This window comes from Phragmites australis, chromosome 10 (genome assembly GCF_958298935.1).
Source record: "Phragmites australis chromosome 10, lpPhrAust1.1, whole genome shotgun sequence".
Taxonomy (NCBI): domain Eukaryota; kingdom Viridiplantae; phylum Streptophyta; class Magnoliopsida; order Poales; family Poaceae; genus Phragmites; species Phragmites australis.
The window spans coordinates 9,303,405-9,327,761 of NC_084930.1; the positions used below are offsets into that span (position 1 = coordinate 9,303,405).

Sequence of the window (24,357 nt, forward strand, 5' to 3'; positions counted from 1 at the left end):
GGAGCAGAGTGGTACTTATACGGAAGCTGGAGGTTTAGGAAACAGAGTAGTGTGTGATACTATTTTTTGGGATTATTATGTGGGTCCAGAGTTTCCAGAGTTTTTTTTATTTTCTGTGTGTGGGGTTGGCTTCTTCTGGACTTTACTGCGGAGTTGCGATAATATGAAGATCAGTTCATAGGCGGGATGCGTTGAGACTCTGATACTCTCTCAACTCATAAATAAGTTTTATATAACACACGGTTTTTAATATATTGTTTTTATTTTTATTTTTTATTTAAATATATTTATAAAATCTATTAAATTTGTAATATTATGAAAGTGCTTTCTAAGATAAAAACTATACATATGACTTTAAGATTTTTAAATTAAATATTTTAAAGTTGTTGTTTTGACTAATTTTTTTCTAAAACGATATGTATTTATGATAGAGAAAGTATTTTTTTTAGGCTAAATGATAGACATATGGCATGTGGAATTGTGGATAGGTTTTTTGTCAAGGTAAGAGTGACACGTCAGATCTTGGATATGTCACTATGACGGCAGAAAGTAGACTCGTAGTAGTATGACAGAAACAAGCGGTAAACTAGACTAAGTGCGGGTTTTTCCTTTTCTTCACGTGCAAAATCTTTGCGCGTCGAACTTTACAGAAAAAGTGCAAAGAAAATACTAAAATTCCGTACACGGTATTATCAAACCAATTGGATGCAGTATAGCATGTTGATATGTTTTGTTAGAGGTAAGAGTGCCACGTCGACTCTCCAATCTTTGATATGACACTATGATGACAGAAAGTAGATTCATGGTATGGCGGTACAAATAACTGATGACTAGATTAAGTGTAGGTTTGTCCTTCTTTTTCCAACACAGAAAGTACCAGAGGCTGTTTGTTTTACCTTTAAATAGTGAGAATTCAGCTCGGTTTATAAATTTTGTAGAAGTTCATTTTCACTAGATAGTGGATGGGGAGATTTATAATACAATTTGATTTTTGGATTATAAGAATCAGCTTTTTATATTATGATTGTTTATTTTTCTTTTACTTTTGGGATTAAAATCCATAATCAGAATAAACGATCACATTCTATAAATCAAATTATATTATAAAATTCTACCATCCACAATGCAGATTCTAATTATGGATTCTAGTCCTAAAAGTAAAAACAAAAACAAACAGTATAAAAACTAATTATCATAATTCATAAGTTAAATTATACTACGAAATTTCGCAATCAACAATATAATAGAAAGAATTTTCAGGAATTTTATAGGCTGAACCGAATTCTCATCATCTAAAATTAAAACAAGCATGTTGTAAGTTAAATATGCTTTTTTTGCGAACACGCAAGAACTTTACACATCAAACTTCTGTAACAAAGTGCAAAGAAGCTCCAAAGTTTTGTACACGACGCAACCAGCTGAGTTGGATGCAGAATTAAAAGTTTAAAACGGGGTATACTGAGTGAACGACTAAATACAACCAAAAACGGAGTAACAATCAGAAACTTATCGTGGCCAGATACACGCCGACTGCTTGCCACCTGCCGAATCGGGAGACCGACTTCTACGTGGATGGCAGTGCCAAAACCGCGGTGAAGGTGATCGAATATCCAGTCCTTCCGATCTTTCCAAACCACTAGATCATCACGAGTAAGAGAGAGTCGAAGCCCCTTCGTCAATCCTTTTCGATGGTGGCACGACTATCCATACCACATGCCAGCCAGCCATCCACCATTGGAGCCTCCGATAGAGGAGTTAGATTCAACTGTGGTTTCACGCCAAAGTAGCCTGCTGAAAGCACAACGTCATAGCAAGTGGTCGCCGGTTCGTTTCCTGCTCTTGTCCAACGAGCATATGGAATTTATGAGAGCATGTATAATGAGGTGTTTAGAGCAGTTGTATAGCCTGAAAATTGGGGGTTTTTTTGCCACGTCATATGCACTAGGTGCTTATAAGAAGGATAGGATGCTTAAGTTTGCACCAGGTGCTTAAGGTGTGTTGACAAAGAAGTTGAGCGTATCTAAAAGCATCACCGGTTTGCATTGTAGAGTTTGAGCGCATCTAAAATCACCAATTTGCATTGTAGAGTTCGAGCACCCATTCGCATGGTAGAGTTTAAGGATCTGTTTGATAGGGCTTTTAAAGTAACTTTTTAGTTGGAATCAGGGGAGCTCTGTCAAACAGTAACTTTCTGCTCTTAGTTCCTTAAGTGAAATTCGTAGGAGTGATTATCTGAAATAAACTAGAAGTTGGGAAGCTAAAAAAAAACAGTTTTCCCTGATTCACTTTCCCGCACAGAATCATTTTCTCCGTATATTTTATTTTAACAATCACTAGAGAATTACTTTAGCCACAGAATCACTTTCTTCAGAAAATCACTATCTATAGAAAATTTGGATTAAAGAGAGCTCTGTTAAACAGCCCTATCTTTTACTTAGATATTTAATGATGTGGCAATCTTCTCTTTAAGTACCCATACCTAAGCACCTTGTATTGTATATGCCTTAACAGTACACACCAGTAGCGATGCTAGATCCAAACCTTATATTGTCAAGCTTTACAAAGAAACATTTATATACACAAATTACATAGAGATATAGTTAACGTAGTACTCCCTCCGTTCGGTTTTACAGGACGTCTTTTCATTTGGATGATGTTCAAATATACTAGACGCACACATGTTTCAATATATATTTGTACAAAATACCTCTATTAACTCTTGTGGATATGCCATTAAAAACTTTATATTCGGCTTCCCAAGCGACTATGTTTGCCTGATGGTCTTGCGTATTGAATGTTGGTTGCATGCATGCATATGTATTCTCATTGGTGGATGCGTTCAGTATGCAGAAAAAGAAGATAAAATTAATGAGTACTTAAGAGAATAAATGAGGGCAATTTAGTCAGTTTAATCAGCTCATTGGTTCAAGTACCCAAACAAAACACGCCCGTAAAACCGAACCGAGGGAGTATTGGACACCAAAACAAGCGACATCACAGGTTGTACGTGGCTTCGCCAAGCCACCGGTCCACACCTCGCTAGAGCATCCTGTCGGCCGGCCGTCCAAACTATGCCATAGAGGACCATGCAAATAAAGAATTTGGCACGGCTAGATGCTCGTGCCTTCCACAGTGGCTTCGCCCAAGGGAAGATATGTTTGCCAGTGAAGAAAACATCGTAAGCAGACTTGGTTGAAAAGGAATGAGAGGGACCCCATCTCCAGAACCATTGATCTTCGGTGTCGTCGGTGGTCCATCTCAGACGGAGAGACTCGAATCGGTTTGGATTTTGACTTGCCGATACTTGACAAAACAATCCATGAACTAGTAAATAATATAGGACGCGTCTATAATACTACTAAGATAATTTTATTACCTAGATTTAAGTACATAACAAACTGAAAAAGAATTAGGAGAGACAAGCCTCCCAAGAAGAGCAAAAGAAGAGATTAAAAAAGCCTAACTCGTCTATGATCACAGCGAAACATAGTACTAGATAGGATGGACCACTTTATGTGGGCGATAGATACTCTGATTTCACCAAAAGGTACGCCGCTAGAGTGAGTGCGCCCAAACTCCGCTCCTAAATCTTATACATCCCTCTGAGATACTCTTATGGAAGTGAAATCACCTGACTTTAGCCAGACGATCGCAATTGGGACGAGCAGTGGCGCAGGGACCCAATCCGGAGGGCCTACGTGGTCCGTGTTCCTTGTCCTCATCCGAGCGGATAGATTCCGCGCCGAATCAGCGGCTCACACCCGCCGCCGCTGCAGCTGATCGAATCAAGGAGAGGTAGCTTCTGGTAGTTCGCAAAAACGATTTGCCTTGGAGAAGGCAAAAGGAAGAGAATTTGGACCTCCAGCAGCGCGTACTAATACTGATATTATCTCGTTTTCTTTTACTAAATATTTAATATCAACATGATCTCCAATAAGAACATTTGATTATTATTTTTAATAACTACTTTTTTGATAAAAATTAGATTATATTAAATTATTTTTTAAATAAAATTATTATTTTTATTTTTATATACTAAATTTTAATAATTATATATATTATTAATAAAAAATTGACACCTATTTAATAACGGAGATATTACATGTGTGTGGCGCGCCGAAGAACATGCCATGGAGCTAAGAAGACTAAGACACAGAGGATAGGTGTCGCCACCCCGTTGGAGCCGGAGCACAGCAGCTCTCGCCACACGCCGAGCACCGCACGGTTTCCAAAGCGATATCGTTATTCTGCCTCCCGGGTACTGGACTAGTACTGTACTTATCATGAAAGCTGCGGGCACACGCGTCGGAGCCTGCGCAGTTCCCAAAACACGCCGTCAATCCGTCTCCCGAGATTCATCAGAGCGGCGCGCCGGCGCTAGCCTAAGCTGAGCTTCAAGGGTGATTGCCCTCCGATCAAAGCAACTGACGTGATCCAGGTCTCTTTGGTTCTCGACTCCACCCAGTCAAAATTTAGCCAGGTTAAAATTAGGGCAAATAGAATAGTATTTGATTTGAAATCGAGTTAACATTTTGATCAGCTAAAAATCGAGTGGTCATTTTGAATGTTAAATCTTACCTAGTTTGTTATAGAAAAAATGTAGACATACTAAATTTTAATTTAATTCAAATAGAAACCAAATTTAATAGACGTGACCAGATTTTAACGTTTCTTGAAGTCAAAAACCAAACAGGACCTCGTTCACCCGTTCTCATGGGCTCCCTCAACGGATCACAAGCTTCCTTTATGCGTGTAAACAACAGGAGAAAATAAATACTGTGCGAGTCTATGGAGCCGGTCATACACGTACTGATGCATAGTACCAGGACTGTTACGGGGGAGTATTGTACGAGCCACGCTCGAAGGTCAAAACATCCACGCCGACCCCGGGATAGCAAGCAAATACCCGGTGACCACGGCAGAGGAAAACCTGAGGTAAAATAAAATAAAACGAACGGATAGGGATTAGCCGGAATAGGGAGTAAGCTAGTAGTCGTGGGGCGGTCCGAGTCAGCCAATATCGAAGTGGGATAGTGGACGGGAACGTTCCGCGGCCAAGCGGTAATTGTTATCCTATCGTCTCGCCGGGGGCCCGCCGCGCCGTCTCGCGTTGCCTCCCGTCCGAGTCCCAATCAACAATCATTCCCCTGATCCTCTCGCGCGCGCTCCGCGCCGCCGCCTCGGCACTGGCCTTATCCGAGCGCCGAGGCCGGGAAGTGCTTCTTGCTTCTTCCATAATTCCCGGCCAGGCAGCTATCAGGAATTCATCTGAGGACGTCCATTAGCTATCCAACGGCTATCCAACTGCTCACGTTCACTCCACACTCGTTTTGCCGTCTAATTCCCGCACCGGTTGTTATCAGACGCTAAACGATGCTGTTTAGTTTTAATTAAACTCCATTTTCTGTAATCGTGCTGAAGCCTTGGACTATAAAAGGCTAGTGAAGATTCTGTAAGAAGGGAGAAAGGAAGAACTATCCAGACAATAGTCCGTAGAGTAAAGTAGCTGTAGATGTAGTTCATCTTGGATCTTCCTTGAGATCTTTCGGTCCAGATTATCAATACAGTTGCTAGAATCTCCACCCTAAATTCCTCTGTTTCGATTTGTGTTCTGTTTTGTTCTTGCGTTCCTGTCAGCAGCACCGTTCAGTATCGGCAGTCAACTAAAGGCGACTTTCCATAATTTATTGGTTACCAGTATCATTTTAGCTTAAACAAAAAGCGCAATAATCCAGCATATGGATAAGCTTGAAGGCAGGCTCAGCCACTCAGCTTAAGTTTCAGTGAAACTGAGAATCTAATTAGAATGGTCAACGCTTCTTGTCCAATTCCGTCAAAATTTTGCTTGTACCGACTATCGAGCTAGACAACTGCGAGCCTTGTTGGCCGCCAATTGGCGGTATGAACTTGAGAACCGGCTGGCATACAAGAAAAATCGGAGTAGAGCGAAAACCATTGTGACTGCTTCTTGGACGCCGACTTGGCCATCCAACAGTGTAAAATTTGCCCGAAATGATGCGCATGCCCGTACCACTACATGTGTATACTGCAGTGCTCCTAGTCTCCAACCAAACAAACGCCAAATCTCATTTATCGCGACCATGATCAGTTATGTCATCACTTGACGCTAAGCAAACACATCCAAGTGCCAAGCTGTGGGCACCGCGTGCTGTAGAAATATCAGCTCCATGTTTCCCATCCATCAAACAAATATAGATAAAGCTGAAGGGCCATAAATATCATATCGAGAGGATAGGCAAGGCATGTTGTATAGCAAAAAGAAAATAAATCCTGACGACGCAAGCACGTACCTTCGCATCGGCCGGCCCTTACGTCATGGACAGACGGCCCGCCAGTCTCGCATTGCCAGGCCATCGAGAGGAGCTGATGATGCCGTACTGCCCAGGTAATATCTATGCACGTCAGTGCACGCTTGTACTACATATGCCCTACAATCTGCTGGTTAAACCATGGTTTTTGTATCCCAGTTTCCTTACACACCTCAGCAAATGACATACATGATTATGAGGTGCTGCCCAGTGGCAAGCACTTCTAGAACATTTTGCCGAGTCATGGTCCTGGTACCAAGGCTGGAATATCCATTCAGAGTGGCACACAGGAACGCAATGGAGGGAGAAGGGCAGGCTAGATTCTTATGAGCACTTTCTATCAAATAGATCGCCAAATCAAATAGTTTTACTTCAATTAGTTTCTGATAAAAATGAGTATTCGCTCCAGGGACATTGTATTTATGTTTGTAGTTTATTATTACGAAATCATATATTGAGATAACCATAATGCTACATGTTGCCATGGAAAACTCACACACTCAATTCAGCCTCGGCAACTAATGGCTCGAAAACTGATTCAACCTCACCCATGTTTACATCTTCCAGAGTGGGTGGATTCCACTTCGGATTCTGCGAGGTGACAAGAAAATTCAATCAGCAATCTAGATTCCTTTTAATTTAATCTATTACTGAACAAATGCGCCACCACATGATTTGCATAACCTTCCCCAGTCTAGTGAGTACTAAATCCTTCTGGACAAAACAATATAAGAAAAGGTCATATGGATAACTTGCCTGGTCCTTGTCAACTAAAACAGCACGTACACCTTCAATAAAATCGTTTCGAACTGATGATCTCAAGGCAATGCGATATTCTGCTTTCATAACACCAGCCAACTGAGTGCACCAAACACTGGAATTAGCAATATGTAGAGAAATGTTGAGTAAAAATGTTCAGTTGCACAAGATACTAGATTCATACCTTAGATAGATGGTGTTCATTATTCCCATAAGCTGATGCAACTCGAGAGAAATGCTTCTGCGTTAAACAAAGAGAAAATGGAGCGCCTTTCTTAATTCCTGCTAAAGCATCATTGGCCCATTCTGCCACTGCAGCCACCAAAGGAACGTAGGCGCGTAAATATAGTTCTCTAGTCAGCATAATATCTAATTCTTAAATAACACGCAGAAAAAAGGGACAACTTCAAATAAAATGTGCATTAAAATGGGATGATTCATAGCAGGCTACCTGCAGCATCACCACTTTGACTACACTTCTTTAGCTCTTCCACAGATTCAGCAGCTGATTTATCGGGACTGAAAGAAGAAATAATATGTGGTAAGAGCTTTTCTAGTTGGGGTTCTGACTCTGGTTCTTTCCTGTATCCTGTCAGTACTGACTCGACATCTCTATGAGGGTCATCGGTGCTGCAAGAAAAGAACATGAAATGTCAAGGTACCATCACAAGGATGTGCAAACAAGCAGTTATTACGTCATGAATAGGGATGCAAGTTTTGTATTTTTTGGGTCATTGGGTCGACTCAAAACTCAAAAAAATGAACTAGAGATTCACCCCCACCTAATTAAGTAAAGGGAAAAAATGAACTAAGTAGTGACCCAGAACTACACATTGGGTACTCACTTGCAAGTTGCATCCCTAGTCATGAAAGATAAGCTATAATATACTTGGACAAGGAAATAGAAAAAAACAGAAGAGTTACCAACATCGTATATTAATTTTGATACTATTTAGTATGCAATCACCAAGTAATGATTAGGAACATACAAGTTAGCACTCAAGAGGGATTCCAGGAACATACAAGTTAGCACTCAAGAGGGATTCCTTGAGTGACCCCAAGTTTCCAGAAGGTACATAGTGAGTTCCAAGACCTATGAACAGAGCATCAGCAGGCGATGATATCCTTTTTCCTGTTATCCCTAGGTAAGTTCCTGAAAGAAGCAAAAACGGTTTATGATGTGGAAGAAAATAGAAATGTCCACTATCTGATATAAACAATCGTACCCGTTGGGAAACAGGTAGCTTAATTCATAATTTGGAAGAGTAGAGAAAGCCACAACAATGCCATAACTCATAGTACTAGTAGAAAGAAATATCATTCAGAGAGAAAAAATAATAATTAATGATTTCATATTAAACATGATCAAACATAAATAGCATAACATGCAAGATTCAGAGTTTAGACTGCAGGACACTTTCCTACCCGGAACATTTCCACTAAATCTTGACTTAACTATGCTCTCCAAAAAGTGGTTGTCTCAGAACAAATTCAGAGCGAAAACAATAACAGCAGAGAGCAAACAAAGTAAAGTGGCGAAAAGATCAAGATACATACAAGGAATGCATGAGGAAGAAAGGGATGATATCAAAGGCTAAATAATATGTATTTTATGCTTTCATATCAGAAAAGGATATATTGATGGGAAAATCAGCAGCAGAAGACATTATTCTATGAACTATAGCAGCAAGGAAAAGAAATACAAGGAACATACCAACTGCACCCCCTCCTGGGGCTTTTGCACCAATGTAAGCAAAGCCAACATCTGGGAACAGGCCAATACCATTTTCTGGCATGGCCAGGAGTGTCCTCTGTGATAATAACACATTAAGCAAGATGAATCTTCAGAACTAAAACATAGAAAATTAAATTAATTAAAACAAATATAAAGTCGAGTTACAAAAGTTTGCCTCAGTAATAATGCGGTAGCGACCATGTCCTGATAGTCCAATTCCAAATCCCATGGTCACACCATCCATCAAGCATATATAAGGTTTAGCATACTCATGTATCTTACAAATCAACGAGTACTCTGCTGTGAAGACCTGAAAAGGGATTAGTGTATTTGTTAGTCATGTAAGTGATAAGATTATTTTGGACAAACACAGTCAACTACTTTCAGTCATCAATGCAACAAGTATAAAGAAACACAAGGAACACAAAAAAAAGGAATGCTTTGAAGTTGGTTGATTAGGGTATTATTAGAATTAATGGTTAAAATTCAATTCTAAATCGAATCTCAATCAATGTCTGGATGTATCCATGAATAAAAATTAAAACTAAAATTTCATATCATTGCACAATTACAGTCATATCACATTTCTTTGAAGTTGGTTGTGAAATTTAAATTCTAACTTTATTCAGTTGTCCCTTCAGACTAAAGTCGCAATTTCAATTCCAACATTCTACAGACAACTTCTCAGAAAGAAATAGGGCCTTATAAAGCTTTGAGATGGTAGCAAAAATGCCCAAATCACCAAAACGCTTTGAATTATCGATGTCAAGCTATGTCCAGGAAGGCATTATCATGCTATAGTTAGACCTCTATTATCTCTGGCATTGTGCAATCATTAGCAAGTCTCTTCACATCCCCACCTGCAGTTTACACTAAGCACTAGTTACTATCTCACTATCTGTGCAAGTCTGAGCAAAACTACAACAAATAACATAAAGCATTGTGACATAAACTTTTGAAATAAAAGAAGAAATAAAACAACTATCAGTTCTCAGAGTAAAATCAGATCAAACACACACATGAAAACAGTAAAGACCTTTTGCACAAGTGGTGTGTTTTTTTCTTTTTGTATTTCCGCGGCAACACCTTTAATATCCATCCCTGCATTGGCCATGAATCATATTTGAAAACATATCCAGTGCTCCGGAAATGAAAAGGCAAAAACACCATGTTCGACATCTATTGCCTAGCAGGCTAGCGAGCTCATTAAAAAAGTAAAAAGAAAATAAAGATTAATCACCAGCTGAGAAGGCACGGGGAGAGCTGCTTTCCACAAGAATACACTTGACACTTGGATTTGTTTCCCATTCATCGAGAAGTGCCTTGTATCTAAGGTCCATTTCTGCAATCATGTGCGATACAAAATATGTGAGTGGAGCCCAATAAGTAATAATAAAATATAAGGGGAGAAAGTTGTAAAAAGGATATATACAGGAGTAACAGGACATGTCATCAGAATTTGTATTATCAACAACTAGTATGGCTGTACACATGCTTTGAATGTAACTCTAAGTGGCCACTAAATCATGTGCTCCACCTCTGTGCCGCCGTCAGTACCGTGGGAGGAGGACCACAGAAGCGATGGCACCGGCACTGGGCCAAGACGCACCAGCTCAGGATCAGGCATGATCCTTTATCTCCAAGCATTCGGTTAGCTAGTCTGGTTTGTTAGGCTTGTTAAGATTCAGTTAGCATTCAAGTAGAGATAAAGATTGGTTAGTTAAGATTGTTAGGGCCAACTCTAGCTCTTTATAAGTAGAGCAGCGGCGTTCGTCTAAGATCAAGGAAGAATTAATTTGTTTCTCATCTCTATTCTCCACCCCTCATCCCGTTGCTTCCTTTGGCGCCTCATCGGCGTCAGTTACCAACACAGGCAAGAAACCGATCAAATAAAAGCTGGCAACATCCCATTTGTATCCCATCTGGTCCCTTCCTCATGGGCGTGACAACCTTCATATCTACTGCATTGACTCTTGCAGATGTGGTTTGCCTTTTTGTTAACTTTGTACTGCAGAGCATGTCCAGAAAGGAGTTAATCCAGCAAATATATTTTGTCATTATTCTGACCATTACAATCAACAAATTTTTAGTTCCAGTAAGACAATTAGACAGAACTTCAAACTTTCGTAAGATACCAGTTTATTTCTTATACATGTGTAAGGGAGCTAATGTCATTGTACTTAGCTGGCGTACATAAACTCATGTCAAGGTTAAGTTTACTTAATGACATAAAAAATGTCATGGTTGATTAAGGCCTCCTTTGGAATGGAGGAAAAATGTAGGAATTTTGGAGGATTTAATTCCTATCAAGCCCTTCAGAACAAGGGATTGGACTTCCCAAAATCCCATGAAACTCTATGGAATGACTTGATCCATATGAATTTTGGAGGATTCCTAGCATGAGGTCCAACCTCATGGAAAATTCCTTTGAGTCTATCACTCTCACCTAATTCATGTGTTTTTTTCCCGCGCTCCATCCAAATGGGTCATTTTTACAGTGATTCCTAGCATGAGGTCCAACCTCATGGAAAATTCCTTTGAGTCTATCACTCTCACCTAATTCATGTGTTTTTTTCCCGCGCTCCATCCAAATGGGTCATTTTTACAGTTTTCTTTTGTTTCTCAATCCTCTGTTTTGCACTTGATTTTCCTATTCCTGCATTTTTCCATTGCCAAAGAGACCCTAACAAACTAGGGATGCTAGTTAAAAACTTAAAATTATGTTTTCTTTGTTCATATTCATATATGCAATAGCCTTTCAGCCAAACGAAAGAACATTACAACTATCTATAGTTGTATAGCATAATGCACTTTGAGCACACAATTTATGCCTGATTGGAATGCAAGAGTTTTGCAGGACATAACACAATTCTCACAGGAATCCTACAAGATTGCAAGATTCAGAACAGGAATTCACAATCAATGCCAGCCTCAAATTTGACATAGACTGTCAATTTTCAAATTCTCAGGTGAATATACGATAGCATTATCGTGATAATGCCATCCTGGTCTTAGGGTCTGTTTGTCTTTTATTGTGGTTCTAACAATTCAGATTATGATTCTCACAATCTAAAATCTAGATTGTTAGAATCTAGATTGTACAATATAAAACAAACAGCACCAGATTATTATAATATCCCTTCTCTCTCCCCCTGTAACACCCTAACTTTTAGCTTTGTCAAGTATTAAAATTTTACAAACAAATTAGTTGATAGCTTCACCATTAGCATAGGAACAAAATAATATTTTCTAAAACAAATGAAATAGCTTAGGTTATATTTTGTTTTGTTGCATTCATGATGGCTCTGTAGTTGCAGTAGGCCCCTTTTTCTCCCTCTGAAATTTTGGGTGAAAAGTGTTTTAAAAATTTGTTTGATTCGGTTTAGATTCGAAATAGAAATAGAAATAGAAAAGAGAAATAAAAGAAACTCAACCCGGGCCAAAACTCCTTCAAAACCTGACCCAAAACCCTCTTCCTGTCTCTTTCTTTTTTCCTCCATCCGTTCGGGCCGTTTTTTTTCTTTTTTTTCGGTCTGCTCCAATTTTTTGCCTGGGCCGAAGCCCATTCACCCTCCCCTCTCCCTCTCGGTTTGGGCTCGGCCCAAACTGGCTGAGTCGAGCCAAGTCGCCACAGCTCGTCTTCCTCCTTCGGCCGCTCGCCTCCCTGCTCCCACGCCGTCGCCGCTGCCGTTGTCAATCGAAGCCGCCTCCCTGCTCGAGCACCGCGCACACACGCCCTCTCCCTTCCCTTTCCCCTGTTCAATCGCGCGAAAAGGTCACCCATTTCTATTTCCGGACGCACGGATTTAACTCCAGCATTGAAGTCCGACCGGGCCATGTGCCCCTCTCTCTCCCTTTCCCCCTATAAATTCTACACCACCGAGTTCGCCGCCCTTTTGTGCAGCCCGTCCATCCATTCCCGCCTCTTCTCCTCATTCGGTTTGCCGCCGTCGTTCTCTGGTGAGTAGTGCACCGCCACCGCTATTTCGTGATGTCGTGCCGTATTCGACCACGCTGACTGCCCTTTCGGCTTCGTAGGAAACTCCAGAGGCTGCCCCATGCGGTTTCGTCGTCGTTCGTCCACCGGAGCCCCCTCCTCGGCGTCACTCCTACCACCACCGCTGTCATCCTCACCGCCTGACTGCCGTTCCAACCCCAACATCGCTCGAGGCGAGATCACTAGCCCTTCCTCTCCCTTTTCTGCCGCTCGACGGAGAACCCCGACCACCGGAGCCCCAATCCGGCCATCTCCGGCCACCCTCCACCGCCAAAGCCGTTGTCGGCGCCTCTGGTCCACCGTGGACCTGTAGACCAACCCTCTAGCCATGGTCCATGTGTCTGTAGACCTTTTCCGTAGACTTGTCAATAGAAGAATAATGTTATAATTCCCGGAATTTTGGTAGTGTTGCAGGAAGACCCCTAGAACTTCAAATGCTTGTAACTTTGCTCGTAGCTTCGTTTTTAGCAATTTTTGCACTCAAATTCTCATAGCGACGTGTAGAATCTTTTTATAGGGTTTTTACCGAGTTTTCTTATTGTTTGGTGTATTGTTCTTATGTTTGATTGTGTGCTCATGAAGACGAATCAATTCAAGAGCAGTTTGGAAATCTCCAAGAAGACTTTGGAGGAATCGTACATCACCTTGACTAAGGCAAGTGTCTTGATCATATTATGAGCCTAGTTTTCAATTAAAGTCAGTTTTACAAAACATGCATGCTGTTTTTGTGGTGAAATGGGGTAGTTAAGCAAACACTAGCAACATGTGTAGTTTTCATCTGTAGATGTTTATTCAATAACATGAGTATACTGCTTAGCCATGCTTTTAGATGAACATGTATATAGGTGATGAATCATGAGCTTTAGAATTAAAAGTTGAGATAAGAAGTAGGATATGATAATTGATATTGTTAAGGGATTTAGTAACAAGGAATCTAGGGTTTGGGCAAGAAGGGGATCTCAGTGTGTGCCTGTTGATGTGTTCCAAGCATGGTTAACTATGGATGGATATTCTGGTGATTACCTTTGTTGGTTAGTTGGCGGTCTTGCCCAGACCATATTAAGAACCGGTTTGTGGAGCGACCACCCATGACAACAGTACAACCACGAGATCTATATAGTACGGCTTGGCTAAGTAACTAGATGTTCTCCCAGTGGTGTATGAGCCAAATGGATGTGTAGAGAAGGAAGGAATACTTCCCGATTCTACCTGGCACAAGAGGAGGATTCTAGGGTGGAGGGTTACTCTATTTATGTACGACGGCGAAACCTCAGTGTGCAAGTGCATGCTGGAAGACTCTTTGAAAAAGCCTCGCAGTGATTTCTTGAAGCACATCTCGGAAGTGTGTAAGGTACCGATGGGTACCGGCAAAAGAGTTGGTCACGACTCGTGGGTAAAGTGTACAAAATCTGCAATGTCAAACTGAATATTCAGCCGTGCTCATGTTTATCGTGGTAAAGAAATTGTTGAATTCTCGAAGGTTACGGGAGATTATTTACACTTCTTTCCTTTTGAAAAACTGCTTTCTGTAACCTTAATCTAAAATTGGCTTTTATGCAAATTAAACCCTAGAGGATAGAAAATTTTGGTTTAAGGCTTCATGTCATACTTTCCCCCACTTGCTGAGTACTGAAAATACTCACGCTTGCTTTTCAGAAGATGAAGCTTTTGAGGTATATCCTGAGGATAGTGCAGAGTTCTAGACTTGTGCAGCTTCCAGTCGACTGCCTGTGGAGTGGGCACTGCGCTGTGTTTCTTTTCCGCTGCTATGTAATTTTCTTTAGACACATGTTGTCATTTTGTAATAAATAACATTGTAATAATGAACATTGTGTTTGTTTTCTACTAGTGACATCGCTATATGTATGTGTAAACTGATAGTGGCATATATATATATAGTATACATTCGATTTAGTCTTAAAATCAGGTGTTACATCCCCTCCCCTACAGACTCGCTCTCCACGTAGCACCACCGTCGCCACCGATTGCCACGGCTCCGGCCATCTCTTGCAATGTTGATGACCTCATCCTACTCCTCTCCAACTCCCCTACCGATTTCACCCACCAGATTGCCACACCACCGCATCATGACGCAGCTCGGGCTTTTCACTCTTCCGCTCCCCGTCTTCTCCTCGCTCCTCTTCCTATGGTGGAGACAGATCTGGAGGCAGCCACATCGCCGAGAGGCTCTTCACTGCGCGCTGCCGCAACGCCGCGACCGCGTTGCCGTCCTTGGGCAACATTGTTGTCTCGGCTACACCGGCCACATCCAATTCCACCGCCACCGAGCCCGTCGTCACTCACTTCTGCTCCCCACCGGTGCCACCCCAAAATCCGGCACCCCGCTGCCGACATTCCTCCGACTCTGGCCGGATCCACCACCTCCCCACCTTGGTGAGCCCAACTTCAACTCAGGTTGGCGGGAGCTTGGATCGGCATCAAGAGGAAGAGAGCAGGAAGAGAGTGAAGGGAGAAAGAAAAAGCGAAATGTTATATTTGTAATAGTAATAGTGGGTAAATATGCGTCACAATTCACAATCCAGAAGCAATATTTCTCTGAATTATGGATTATTCTATAATCTACCTTCAGATTGTGGAATCTGGATTGTAGAATCAACCTGTTTGTTTTTTATTCTGATTTTAAAATCAGAATCTGAAATCATAATAAAAAACAAACAGCCCTTAGTCCAACTAGATTCTCAATAACATAAATAGAACTTGGGAACACATGAAGAATTTAACATAACTTTTGACCAGAGTAGCACGCCAATCTCGAGCTTCACTTAGCTCTCTGCTATTTAGTAACTTTTTTTTTACTCTTTTCTGTTGTCCGGTTACTAAACACTACTTCGGACGTACAACTCAACTAAAATCTCGTACCCTACACTAGTTGAACAGGTGCTTCAAAGGTTCAAGTGCGACTTCACCGACCGCACAACACAAATTTCACCTATCGCTTCGCAACTTACCAAAGTAGCATGGATCGCATAACGTAGGACCCAAATCACGACAACGATCCCAATTCGTTGGAATCTCCGCCAAATCTAGGTGTCCCGACTCAAACCACACCTCGAGGCGCACCCAATCGGGCAGGTTAAAGAGATGGGGGAGGGCGATCCTCACCGAGGTTCATGGCGTTGAGGGCCTTGGGGCGGTCGAGCGTGATGACGGCGACGCCGTTGGGGAAGACGCTGCCCTTCACGAGCTCCTCCGCGGCGGTGGCGGCCATCGCGGCGAAGCGGCGGACGAGGCGGAGCGGGACGAGGCTGGGGCTCGGAGCTAGGGTTTTGGAGGAGGCGGCAGCGAAAGAGGCGGAGGCAAGGAAGGATGTGGTGGAGATGGCCGCGGGAGGGTGGATGCGGGAGAGGAGAGCTCGCATAGTGATGTTATGGACTGACGGCAACGCGAGGCAGGTGACAGGAACCTGGGAACGGGAGGGCTGATTATTGTATTCCTTTTCAGAGGTAGTAAGTTGAAGCACTGATGAGTTCGTTCGCCGATTTGTTTGGAATTCGGAACGGAATGGCTCAACGTTGAAAGAATTGTAGATTAGCTGAACTGATTTAATTGGATGAGAAAAAATAGTGAATATATATTTATATATATATATATATATATATATATATATATATATATATATATATCTTTATCTAACTATCTATATATTACTCCGTTGTAAAGAAAGTAAATTCTATAAAAAATTTCTACGAAAGATATCAGTTAGATTTTGATTCAGTTACACATCCTCTAATCTAACAGTTAGATTAAAAAATATATAATTTTTTTTTATAAAACTGAAATCTATAAAATTTACTTATCCGAGCAAGATCTACGTCTCATGCCTCTTCCTCACTGTTACTAACAGGCGGAAGTACTGTAGCGGCACTGTATTACCACGCCAGGCACTGTATAACACGATACCTCTTTTCCTAGATATTTAACAAAGAAATATATTTATTCTATTTAAATAATAATAAAATATGTCGCTGTCGGTGACACAGGAACTAGGGGTCCCCGAGTCCCGAGGCCAGAACAAGCAGAGTGCCACGTGGCGCCCTCCTGCGGGGGTTCTTCCCGAGGTACGAGAAGACCAAGTTCCGGGAGGGAGTGCTCGGGGCCATAAACAGTGATCCCCGAGTACCCGAGTTCCTCGATGACCCGAGAAGACCAAGTATCGGGAAGAGAGTGCTCGGGGCTGCGAGCAGCGGCCCCCGAGCACTCAAGTCCCTCGACGACAAGAAAAGCCAACTACTGGGAAGAGAGTGCTTAGGGCCGCGAATAGTGGCCCCCGAGCACCCGAGTCCCCCCGAGGACCTAAGGGAAGTCAGTTCCGGGAGAGAGTGCTCGGGGCTATGAATAGTGGCCCCCGAGCACTCGGTTCCCTGAGGACCCGAACAGCTAGTTCCGGAAGAGAGTGCTCAGGGTCGTGAACAGTGGCCTCCAAGCACTCGGTTCCCCGAGGACCAAAAAAGGGCATATCCGGGAGAGAGTGATCGGGGCGGCGAACAGTGGCCCCCGAGCACTCGGTTCCCTGAGTGCCTGAGAAGTCCTTCGCCGGTGGTCCCCACAGAAGTCCAGCGGTGAGATGTCAGCTAATGAGAGGTCCGATGCTGCATTTAAGAGGGCGTGTAGCCTGTCACTTCCAACTGTTCCCCCTCACGCCTGCTGTCAGTTCCTGCCACGGACTGGCAGGGAGGCGTGGGGACATTTAATGCACGGGTCATATCGCGCGTCATCCGGCGCGCCTCGGGATAACATCGCGAGGCCCAAGGCGCCCCGCCTGCCGCCCTGCTGTGTCAGGCTTGATCTGACCGGGCGGGCACACCAGGCTGCTCAGTGGCTGCTCGGTGGGCCCTCCCTGCGGCGCTCGTTGAAAAACGGTATGATGGCGAACAAGACCGGACGGGGGCACATTTTCAACCCTCCCCGTCACCTCGCACAGTAGTCCATGATGTTTACTTTCCATTTATGGCGCCTTGAAACTCGCACCATCCTTTCTGGGCACGCTACCGCCCCCGGCGGGTATAAAGGCGAGGCGGGCTCCCCAGAGAAGCAGGGACTAGTTCGGACCAGTTCGGACCAGATTGAATCCTCGGTAACCGGCGATAAGCACAGAAGCTTAGATCGACTGAAGAACAAGGAGCACGAAGCTCTAGATTTAGACAAATATTCTTGTAACCCAGAAGATACTCATAGAGACATTCTCAGAGTATTTATATCATACACACAGGAGTAGGGTGTTACGCTCAGTACGGCTCGAACCTGTCTAAAAATCCCTAGAGCATTTACTACTTCCTGCATCCGATCTTTTCATTCCACCTACATCTCATTTACGCCTATTTATTTCACCCACAAAACGGATTCAGAATCATCCTCCGGTCGAATCTCAAAGGGGGTCCCTCCAGATCCCCGCTTAAGGAGTTCACCCTCCGACAGTCACCCATTTATTCCCTCTACATGTGGAACTAGAGAAATTCAGCGTCTTCCATCGAAAACTCCAATCGCCGACTAAAAAATTCTTGCGACATCATTTTTTTAAAAGTAGTACTTCTTACTTATTTTCTACAAAATAATTTTGGATAAGGAACATGTGTGTTGTGCTACTATTCAATTACCTCTGTATATAATTTTTCTCTTTACACCTTGCTTATTTATTCCCACTTATTTATTCCCTAGTACATATGAGATCAGAGAAATCCAGCGTCTTCCTCCAAAAACTCCAATCGTCGGTCAAAAAATCCTTGTGACCTAATACTTCTATTAATCTTTATTGTGCTATTTGTTTCCCATTAAATAATAATTTTAGACAACGAACATGTATATTATGCTGCTATTCAATTATCTCTGTATATAATTTTTTTCTCTACACCTCTATTTGCATTGTAGTATGAACGAATAAAACGTAGCAAGCCAATCTACTTAGTTGCTTACTAACAATCCAAATCTATTGTTTTTCTCCTTTGTTCATTTTTCATTAAAAATAATATTATAAATAACACTTTTACCCAAGATACTAGGCCACAAATATAAGGATTGGATCTAGATGAGCCAACGACGGTGTCTATGACTAAGTTATAGACTGGAGCTCTGTGATAAAGATTATACATAGCTGCAGCGAAAAGGTTCCATAAGAGATCAATGATACAACAAAGGCGCATAATGTGTTATTCCAAGATCCGTCCCTAAATAGATATGTATGGTGATGGTGTCATGTACATTGAAGGACTATTGTTCTTCTTCAATTGCCCACTTAAGAGACTGAAGGGTAGGAGAAGATTGTGACGTTCCACCCAAATGACAAGCATATTTAATTAGGTAATTAAACTTTATCTTATTTGTTCATAATATGTAGATCATCTCTCAATCTGTGTGATCAAAGATGGCCAAATGGGCCTATCAGGCCCACCCCGCACGAACTCGTCTAGGCACGGTCCGACAGGTCCGATAAGATTAACGGGTCATGTCGTACCGGCCTGCTACCGGAGGCACGGCTCGTCAGCCACCATGCCGGGATGGGTCGGCTCGGGCACTGTTGCAGCACGGCTGGCCTAGCGGGCACGGCGAGGCGGGGCGGGGGCAGGGCGGGGCGTGGCGGTCGGGTGGCAAGGCATGGCAGCACGACGGTGGGGTGGCGTGGCCAGGGCAGGGTGGCCGCGCGGCAGAGCCAGGCGGGCATCATGGCGACCGAGTAGGAACGGGGCCATGCCTGGCCGCAGTGGCGGAGCTTGACTACGGATTAAGAAGGGATCAACACTTAAAAAAGGATGAATTGCATTAGGAACGGGTGGAGTTAAATGTTCAATAATTTCTCTAAGGATTTGCAATTTTGAGAGGGGCCATGGGCCCTCTTGGCCCTCACATAGTTCCACCCTTGCCGGGCCGTGCCCGTGCTGGTCTGTCTAAACTAGATCGTTCCATGCTAGCCATTTCGTGTTGCACGTGCCTCCCAATATTTAAATCTAAGATCATTTTAGGAATTTAAATCTAAGATCAATATTTAAATCTAAGAACACTCTAGGAATTTCATGTGGCATGTTTCTGGAAATGACATAGGAAAAACAACCTCATATAATAAGGACGTGTTACAAAGCATTAGCTACATAGTGCTACATCTAACTTAGTGTGCATCACAACTATTTTTTAATCCATAATTTTGTAGTAGTTTTGATAAGTTATTTATAGTTTATGAAAGTTACTCCATGGAAATGTACGGTGTTTTCTAACAGCTATGGTGATTCATATCAAACTCAGCTGATTCTTTCAATAGTTATCACGATTTTTCATTGTAATGAGTTGTACTGACACGTCGGCTTCCATTAAGCGAACAAAGATCTTCATGCTCTTATGAGCGTTTATTTCACTGTATGTGCTGGAAACTATGGTACGAGTGTCCATACAGTCAAACTGAAATATAGGTGCTTCAACCATCTTAACAACAGAGCCCAGCCCAATCAGTTCATCGATTCAAATACCCAATCAGACAACAGGATGAGCTGAATCTGAATGAGACGTACTGACCGGTTGCAGGCTGCCGTCCTACACCACGTAGCGAGCAAATTGATTTTTTTTCATTGTAAAAAAAGGACTTTGTTTATCTATTCTCCTGACTCAAATAAATCCATACTTTATTAATATAAGTGACATTGTAATTGAAACATCGATCTTTTCAATAACAAACCATCAATTTAAAGGGCACTGCTCACCGGCCCACGCCCTCGGAAGAAACGTCGGACTGTCCTTCTCCACTTAGCTCAGTGATGACGTCTACTACTTCGCAAAATTGTTGTCGCCCACCCTGACATGTGCCGTGGACGCAACTGATCTTGATCTCATGGACGTGCATTGTTATTCACATAGAAAAAATTATATAAGATTCTTCGTAGAAAGATTTTTGTAAGATTTTGATTCATATTATTCATTCTGAATTTAACGATTTAATTAAATATATATGAGAAAAATAAATAACACATATAAAAAAATAAAAATCTTTCTGTAAAATCTGATCTCATATCATTTCCTTACACCAACCGTGGTGCTATCACAATATATAATGCTCTCACGCCGCGACCTCGGGCCACGGGGGTAAGCAAAGGGTTAGCCACACACACGAGTCGGAGATGTCGCCGCGGCCGCACTTCCTGGTGCTCACCTTCCCCTTCCAGGGCCACATCACCCCGGCGCTCCGCCTCGCCAGGCGGCTGCTCGCGGCCGCGCCCGACGCGCTCGTCACGTTCTCCACCACCGAGGATGCGCACGCCCGCATGTTCCCGGCCAAGTCGTCGACGGCGGGGCTCCCGGACGGCGCCGCCGAGCGCGATTTCGACGGCAGGCTCGAGTTCCTCCCGTTCTCCGACGGCACCGGGGGCGGGTACGTCCGGAGCAGCGACCCGGGCGCGTTCAACTCCTATATGGCGTCCTTCCACGCCGCGGGCGCGCGCAGCGTCGGGGAGCTCGTGGACGCGCTCGCCGCGCGGGGCCGCCCCGTCTCCCGCGTGGTGTACACGCTTCTGCTCCCGTGGGCGGCCGACATCGCGCGCGAGCGCGGCGTCCCGTCCGCGCTCTACTGGATCCAGCCGGTGGCTGTGTTCGCCATCTACCACCACTACTTCCACGGCCGCGCCGGCGTCGTGGACGAGCACCGCGGCGACCCGTCGTTCGTCGTGGAGCTCCCAGGCCTGGCGCCTCTGGCGGTCGGGGACCTGCCGACCTTCATCACCATGTCCACCGACCCTTCTGATCCCCTCCACAGCGCGCTCACCACGCTCCGGAACCTGTTCGATACTCTCGACCGGGAGATCCCCCAGGCTACCATCCTCGTCAACACGTGCCAAGAACTCGAGTTGGGCGCGCTCGCCGCAGTGGGAGCGCACGACGTGCTCCCTGTCGGCCCGGTGCTCCCGTCCGGCGACGAGGCCGGCCTCTTCAAGCAGGACGACGCCAAGTACATGGAGTGGCTCGACGGCAAGCCGGCGAACTCCGTGGCGTACGTTTCCTTCGGAAGCCTGGCTACCATGGCGAGGGAGCAGCTGGACGAGCTGCTTCTTGGCCTCGAAGAGAGCGGAAGGCCCTACCTCTGCGTTGTCCGGAAGGACATCAAGGCGGAGCTCGCAGAAGCCAATGCGGAGATTGATGACAGACTCAAGAATGGCATGGTGGTGGAGTGGTGCGACCAGGTGCAGGTGCTCTCCCACGCGGCGGTGGGATGCTTCGTGACGCACTGTGGGTGGAACTCGGTGTTGGAGAGCCTGGCGAGCGGAGTGCCCATGGTAGGGGTGCCCCGGTTGTCGGACCAGAGCATGAATGCCCTGCTCCTCGAGCGTGAGTGGCGCGTTGGAGTGCGAGCCGAGGTGGACAGGGGCGGCGTGTTGCGCGCGACCGAGGTGAGGCGGCGCATTGAGGAGGTGATGGGGGAGGGGAAGGCCGCGAAAGAGGTGCGACACATGGCGGGGGAGTGGAAGCGGGTAATCGCAGACGCTATGGGAAAAGGAGGGTCGTCCGATCGTAATCTTATGGTATACATGGAAGGTGCAAGGAATGGAATTTGAAGATTGACTTGTGTTCTTTCTGTGAATTGTAAGATATTGCGTTCTTTGTCATTTTTGTTCAGTAGTTATTTTATTAATATAAAACATTTATTCTTTTTTAATAAATGGTAGCGCTTATGTCCGTGTTTTGAAAGAAATAGTAGTTTCAAGTTACATCTTAAAAAAAATGTCGAGGATACATATGAAAATTGGCCCACAAGGTTTAACGTTACTAGGTGAAGGGGTCCCATAAATGATTGACCACACACATTAAGGGTTGTATCCGAGTTTGCATATACATACGAGAAATTTATATTCACTCATACATTTCTATATATAAGTTTGTTTGGTTACCTGCATAAGTTATTCTGGCTATATAATACGTTTAAATTGAGTTTCACTCATATTCAAACCGGATAGATGCATGTTATATGAGTTACAGCGTCAGTAGAGTCCACTCGTCAGTCTCAGGTCATAGGATTATTGTATTCGCTCATACAGGTAATCAAACATCTTTACAGTTTCACTGCATCTGCCATTACATCCACTTATGCAGCCAACTAAACATTATTCTCAAGAGCTATACGACTCTCACAGTCTGTTTTTTTATAATCTTTTCATGCCTCAGACTTAGTTATATTGTCACTAATGTTGAGTATGATATTGTATGTACATGTTCTTTTTTCGGTGCTAATTTTTCTGGTTGTAGCCATGTTTTATTGTTATCTTTTTAGCTATTATTCTTTGTCATTTTTGTTCGGTAGTTATTCTATTAATATAAAAACATTTATTCTTTTTTAATAAATGGTAGCCCTTACATCCGTGTTTCGAAAGCAATACTAGTAGTTTCAAGTTACATCTTCAAAAAAAAAATGTCGAGGCTACCTATGAAAATTGGCCCACGAGGTCTAACGCTACCAGGTGAAGGGGTCCCATAAATGATTGACCACCCATATTAAGTGTTTGTTTAGTTTGTTGTATCCGAGTTTGGATATAAGAGAAACTTATATTTGCTCATATATTTCTGTATATAAGTCTATTTGGTTATCTGTATGACGGATACACCATGTATGAGTCATCTTGACTATATAATACATTTAAATCGAGCTTCATTTATATTCAGATTGGACGGATGCTGGTTATATGAGCTACAGTATTAGTAGAATCTATTCATCAGTTTCAGATTATACATAATCAAACACCTTCATATGTTCACTATATCCATCATTATATTTACTCATACATTCAATCAAACACTTTTCTTAAGAACTATACGGCTCTCCCAGACTATTTTCACTTAGCCAGTCTATATGATACACTCTCTCTTTTACAATCAAACGCACCTTAAGTGATTCATGCCGAAGCTATCAACATGCCGTTTGGAATTACCATTCTTACTAAGGTGACATCTCTCCCGCAAACAGATGACTCCATGTAGGAGAGAGATGCACTAGGATCCTTCACATAGTGATGAGGTAGCTTACGGTGGATTTGACTACTTCGAGTGGAATGACCCGAAGCTATTTCGCTCTAAAGTGCGATGATAAGCGGTAAGTCAATTTTTCTTTCAGATTTTTGAATTACTTCCTTCATTCATAAATAAACATCATTTTAGGTTGTGTGCGATCAATATTTTTAGACTTTAGCTATAAATTACTCCCTCTATCTAAGAATACAAGGTATATTTTATCGTGACTAGTCTTCAAAACTAGATTTTCACCATTTTACTTACAAACTACAAAATCAATATAGCAGCCACATCTCGCACTCCGTGAAAAGGGGTCAGGTCCATACTCCTTCTAGTCTCAGGAAAATTTGGAATGAGCAAAATCAGACCATTTTTAACAATAGAGAGCAGTCTTCGAATCGGATCTTTTGGCTAATCTAGGATGAAGCCTCGCTCCAGATCTCACATGTCATTAACATACTGATGGTACATTATAGAACAGACAATTTATTCAGTGGTAAATAGTAAAATCTCCCTAGGATTTTGGGGGTGGGCTAGGTAGCTCG

The 24,357-nt window shown here is 43.2% G+C and overlaps 2 protein-coding genes across 4 annotated transcripts; one reads left to right on the forward strand and one right to left on the reverse strand.

The window, feature by feature from the left end:
- Positions 1-6,674: 6,674 nt before the first annotated feature.
- LOC133883500 (3-hydroxyisobutyryl-CoA hydrolase-like protein 3, mitochondrial) lies at positions 6,675-16,266 on the reverse strand. 3 transcript variants are annotated; one of them, XM_062322848.1, is made up of 11 exons: positions 15,944-16,266; positions 10,064-10,165; positions 9,880-9,924; positions 9,631-9,683; positions 8,999-9,133; positions 8,803-8,899; positions 8,112-8,241; positions 7,540-7,718; positions 7,273-7,400; positions 7,086-7,187; positions 6,675-6,920 (listed from the first exon to the last, which is right to left on the reverse strand). In XM_062322848.1, exons 1-11 carry the CDS (start codon positions 16,197-16,199, stop codon positions 6,822-6,824), a joined length of 1,326 nt encoding a protein of 441 aa, XP_062178832.1. In that variant the 5' UTR covers positions 16,200-16,266; the 3' UTR covers positions 6,675-6,821. The 3 variants fall into 3 exon arrangements, with proteins under 3 accessions (XP_062178832.1, XP_062178831.1, XP_062178830.1); XM_062322847.1 differs by lacking the exon at positions 9,880-9,924 and having other exon boundaries at positions 15,944-16,265; XM_062322846.1 differs by lacking the exon at positions 9,631-9,683 and having other exon boundaries at positions 9,860-9,924; positions 15,944-16,264.
- A 4,611-nt stretch (positions 16,267-20,877) lies between these two features.
- LOC133883602 (UDP-glycosyltransferase 75C1-like) lies at positions 20,878-23,891 on the forward strand. The gene is made up of 2 exons (XM_062322978.1): positions 20,878-22,393; positions 23,769-23,891. Exon 1 carries the CDS (start codon positions 20,938-20,940, stop codon positions 22,363-22,365), a length of 1,428 nt encoding a protein of 475 aa, XP_062178962.1. The 5' UTR covers positions 20,878-20,937; the 3' UTR covers positions 22,366-22,393; positions 23,769-23,891.
- Positions 23,892-24,357: the final 466 nt, after the last annotated feature.

Coding starts and splice junctions, on each gene's coding strand:
- LOC133883602 (XM_062322978.1), top strand. CDS start 20,938: ATGTCGCCGCGGCCGCACTTCCTGGTGCTCACCTTCCCCTTCCAGGGC.
- LOC133883500 (XM_062322848.1), bottom strand. CDS start 16,199: ATGCGAGCTCTCCTCTCCCGCATCCACCCTCCCGCGGCCATCTCCACC. Junction 7,401..7,539: donor TCAAAGTGGTGATGCTGCAG/GTAGCCTGCTAT, acceptor TGGTGGCTGCAG/TGGCAGAATGGGCCAATGAT. Junction 6,921..7,085: donor TTTTAGTTGACAAGGACCAG/GCAAGTTATCCA, acceptor GTCACCTCGCAG/AATCCGAAGTGGAATCCACC.